Source organism: Poecilia formosa, unplaced genomic scaffold (genome assembly GCF_000485575.1).
Source record: "Poecilia formosa unplaced genomic scaffold, Poecilia_formosa-5.1.2 Scaffold647, whole genome shotgun sequence".
NCBI classification, from domain to species: domain Eukaryota; kingdom Metazoa; phylum Chordata; class Actinopteri; order Cyprinodontiformes; family Poeciliidae; genus Poecilia; species Poecilia formosa.
The window spans coordinates 128,532-132,733 of NW_006800586.1; the positions used below are offsets into that span (position 1 = coordinate 128,532).

At 42.8% G+C, this 4,202-nt stretch overlaps 1 protein-coding gene across 1 annotated transcript in view; it reads right to left on the reverse strand.

The window, feature by feature from the left end:
• abcc1 (ATP binding cassette subfamily C member 1 (ABCC1 blood group)) overlaps positions 1 to 4,202 on the reverse strand; it is a 111,517-nt gene that overhangs the window by 68,946 nt on the left and 38,369 nt on the right. Inside the window, exons 10-13 of the mRNA XM_016666015.1 lie at positions 3,001 to 3,216; positions 2,800 to 2,892; positions 2,485 to 2,688; positions 2,213 to 2,359 (exon numbers count right to left, since the gene is read on the reverse strand). Of these exons, the coding sequence (XP_016521501.1) occupies positions 2,213 to 2,359; positions 2,485 to 2,688; positions 2,800 to 2,892; positions 3,001 to 3,216 (660 nt within the window). The remainder of the gene's footprint in view (positions 1 to 2,212; positions 2,360 to 2,484; positions 2,689 to 2,799; positions 2,893 to 3,000; positions 3,217 to 4,202) is intronic.

Sequence of the window (4,202 nt, forward strand, 5' to 3'; positions counted from 1 at the left end):
GTAGTTATGGTAGCTGATCTTATTTCCTGTTATAACCTGAGCCAGTGGAAGCATATAAATATTGAATAGGAGGGGTCCTGAGATTGAACCTTGGGGTACCCCAAAAAAGTGGAGACATTACTGATCTCTCTTCACCAGGCCAGAGGTTTGGAAGGACCAGGTCAAAGTGTCAGTGATCCGTATCTCTAAAAATGTAATGTTTCTGACCTGCTCCACTGCAACATCATTGATGAAGAGGATGTGTGACTTGGCTGATTTTTCCTGAAAACAATTATATCTTTTGTGTTGTTAGCCTTCAGGATTAAATTGTTTGTATCACACCAGTCCACCAGATGTTTCACCCCTTTCCTGTAGGCCAGTTCGTTGTTGCCCCTGATGACCACCACCATTGTGTCCCTGATGAGACCCACTGACATGGCAGTCATGGATTATCAGCGTCCATGACTCAGCAGCCAGTTGCATGTGGAGGTGATGAGCCCAAGAGGAGCTAGTTTGCTCACCTAGTGCTGGGGGATGATTTTGTTGGATGCTGTGCTGAAGTGCAGAAACAAAATTTGCACGAGTATTCTTCTCCTCCATGTGTTTCAGGCTACAGTGCAGTGTGGTGGAAACAGTATCCTCTGGGCAGCGGTTGGAGCTGCAGGCAAATTGGAGCAGATCAAATGAGGAAGGAAGGTTTGACATGATCTGATCCTTCACCAGCCTCTCGAAACACTTCATCCTGATTGGAGTTAGTGCAACAGGAAGGTAGTTGTTCAGTGATGAGATTGTTGCTGTTTTGGGCTCTGGTATGATGATGGCCGTCTTGAGGCAGAATGGAACAACAGTACGGGTCAGCGAGGTCTTAAATATGTCCAAGAGGACGTAAGCCAGCTGGCCAGCACGGTTTTTGAGAACCAGACCTGGTATGTTATCCAGGCCTGCTGATTTATGGATGTTGAGTCTTCTCAAGGTCCTCCGGACATCAGCTGTCTCAAGTCTGAGTATCTGTTCACTTGGACAAAGAATAGATTTTCTCACAGCAGCTGCTTAGTTTGCTTTGCCTTGGGCTGACCCTGGTTTCAACATAAATTTAATGAAATCTGAGAGAGTGAGGTTAGTTTAATTGGCCAACCTTAAAAGCAATCAATAAAAATTAAAGGTTGAAGGTTTACTGAGATGCATTTATGAACAAACAGAGTTCAAACTCAAAGATCAAACTCACAGCACCAGATTGTAGCTGTAGTAACAAAACAAACTATGAAGATTGTTCTTTGACCTTTAACAAAGTAAACTTGCCAGCTACTTAAAATCTTAAATTAAAATTTTAAACAAATTAGAATCTTTTAATTAATCTCTGCTGAAACCACTTAATAGCAATATCATTTTGAATAAACAAATGTTGAAATTCTATGTCTATGGTTTGTATTAAAATGTGAGCATTTATGGGGCCCCTGAAGTCCTGGGGGGCCTTATGCAGCTGTTTAGTTCATTTATATCATGGGGCGGTTCTAAATGTGATCAGCATTATCATCCCTTTATATCCACTAACTGATGAATTAATTTGGATTTAACACAAGCGACAAAGGGCAACCTTGGCATAGTTCAACTCTCACTGGAAACAAGCCTGGCTTAGTACTGGCAATGTGAACCAGACTGACAGTGGCCACACAGGGGCCCAACAGCCAGTATAAAAGGGCCTTGTGGCCTATACTCCTGGAGTAACCCCCAGAGGATCAAAACACATATAGATTGGTTAGGTGAACTCCCATGCACCCTCCAGGATCCTGCCGAGAGTGTAGAGCTGCTCCAGTGTTCCACAACCAAGACAAAAACCACACTGCTCTTCCTGAATCAAAGATTTGACTATCCAATGAATCTTTTAATTAACTATCCAATGGACCCCTTCTCCATAACTCCTGAATAGATCTTGCTAGGAAGGTTTAGGAGTGTGACCCCCTTGTAGTTGGCGCACACTTAAGTAAAGCACGTCTCCACACATTGAGGCTGTGTAAAAGTGGTAAATTTTGTAACAGGTTAGTATCAAACAAAAGTTGAGGGTCCCTCAGATACAGCAGAGGAAGAATAAATCAGATGGGGGGGGGCAGTGGAGGGTTGTGATGCGGTTAGTTGGCATGGGAACAATTATCTTTGAGGTGAGGATTGTGAATTGCAAACAACATACTCCAATACAGCAGTGAGAGCTAGCCAAGAGGACTAGAAGTGCACCAACCTGCACAATGCTACTTATGACCATCGGTAGCATGTTGAGAGGAAAGCGCAGAATATTGAAAAGTGCCAGTGACACAAAGGCCTTCTGCGCATCGAGCACGTTCTGATCATCAATCAGCACATACACAGCAAAAGTGGACAGGGCAACCTGTAGAGCAGCAGAAAACACTCAGAATTATTTTAACATTTTTATGTGTTTTTAATCACTTAAATGTTTTTATCGGCAGAGAAGAAGTGGAATGATGAACATCATTCTCTCAGAGAAGGACTCACCAGAAAGGGAGCACAGACCCAGGTGAAGGTGGACATGGCACCCAGGTAAGCTGTCTTCTTCAGCACACGCAGCTCACTCTCCCGGATTTCTGACACCTTTTCTTTGAAGGCCAGCTCCCATGCATAGAGCTTTAGCACCTTTATGCCATTCAGCATCTCATTCATTAGCTTAATACGACTGTCCTTGCTTTTCATCTGAGCCACCTGTTCAACACATGATTACAGCAAAAGATGAGTTTAACCATGCCATGTATTTATTGTGAAGAGTCATTAGGATACAGACAACCAGAGGTGAGGAGTTGTGAGATGGTGTACCTGGTATGTTTTAGTTTTCATGGCAATCACGGCATTAATCGGAACCATCAGAACCATCACAGCTACTCCTGCTAGGACAGATGGACCCAAGTTCTGGACAAATAAACAGATAAAATGAGAAATTTGCCCTCAAGAAAACTGACAGAAAAGCATCAGCAATCAATAATTTAAACAGCAGCTTTACATTCTCGGTAAATTTACCTGCCAGAGAAAATAGAGGGCTAGCACCACCTGCAGTGGGGCAGACCAAACCATATTGATGTATGTGACCAGATCCATGAAGCGCTGAGCATCCACAGACATCAGATTGACAATTTCTCCCACAGTTGATGTGCGCCGTGCTGCGTTGCTTATGACCAAGGCCTGAAAGAGCAAATCCAGTAAGTGATATGTCCCTATGGAGGTTAAAGTTAAACTCTACACTGACATTTAAAAGTATGATCAAATCTGACTACACAGAAGCTAACTTTCAATTGTGCATTATGTTCATTCATTTTGTAATGATGGTTAGGATTAGAGTCATGGCCATTCCTTGGCCATGAAGGACAAGGCACTTGAAAGCATTGGATTCTCTAAACTGAACCTATATTAAGGCATACATGATTTCAAGAAAACAGCCAACATCCCCCACTGAAGAAGAAAAAAACATCATTATTCTGTATGTGGCTGGATTATCTGAAGTACTTCATGCATCCTGCTGCTGAAAACTTTGATTTTCCAACAGGACTTGGCACCTGTACACAGTGCCAAAGCACCAGTACCTGGTATCAGGACCGTGGCATCTCTGCTCTTAATTGGCCAGCAAACTCGCCTGACCTCAACTCCATAGAAACTCTATGGGCTATTGTGAAGAGGAAGATGTGATACACCAGATCCAATAAGTCAGAATAGCTGAAGGTCATCATCAGGACAACCTGGGCTCTCATAACACCTGAACAGTGCCACAGACTGATCAACTCCATGTCACACCACAATGCTGCAGTAATTTGGGCAAAAGGAGCACCAACTAAGTACTGAGTGCTGAACATGCTCATACTTTTCATGTTCACACTTTTCCAAGATTTCTAAAAATCCTTTTTTGTATTGGTCTAAAGCAGGGGTGTCAAACTCAATTTCACCGAGGGCCACTTCAGCATATTGGCCACCCTCAACAGGCCACATTGACGGTACAAATCAGGAGTGCATCCCTGCTAAAACACCCCAGACAAAAGGTTGACTTCCCTCATTCAGTTCTGTAGAGGCTTATCAATGGTCCAGGTGTGTTAGAGAAGGAACCATCTAAAGTTGCAGATGGTAGCTCTGGAAAACTAGACTTGGGCAACCCTAGCATAAATGTATAAAAATACAATGTTAAAAATAAATTAAACACCTCATATTGTTAAATAACTGATTTTATGTATTGA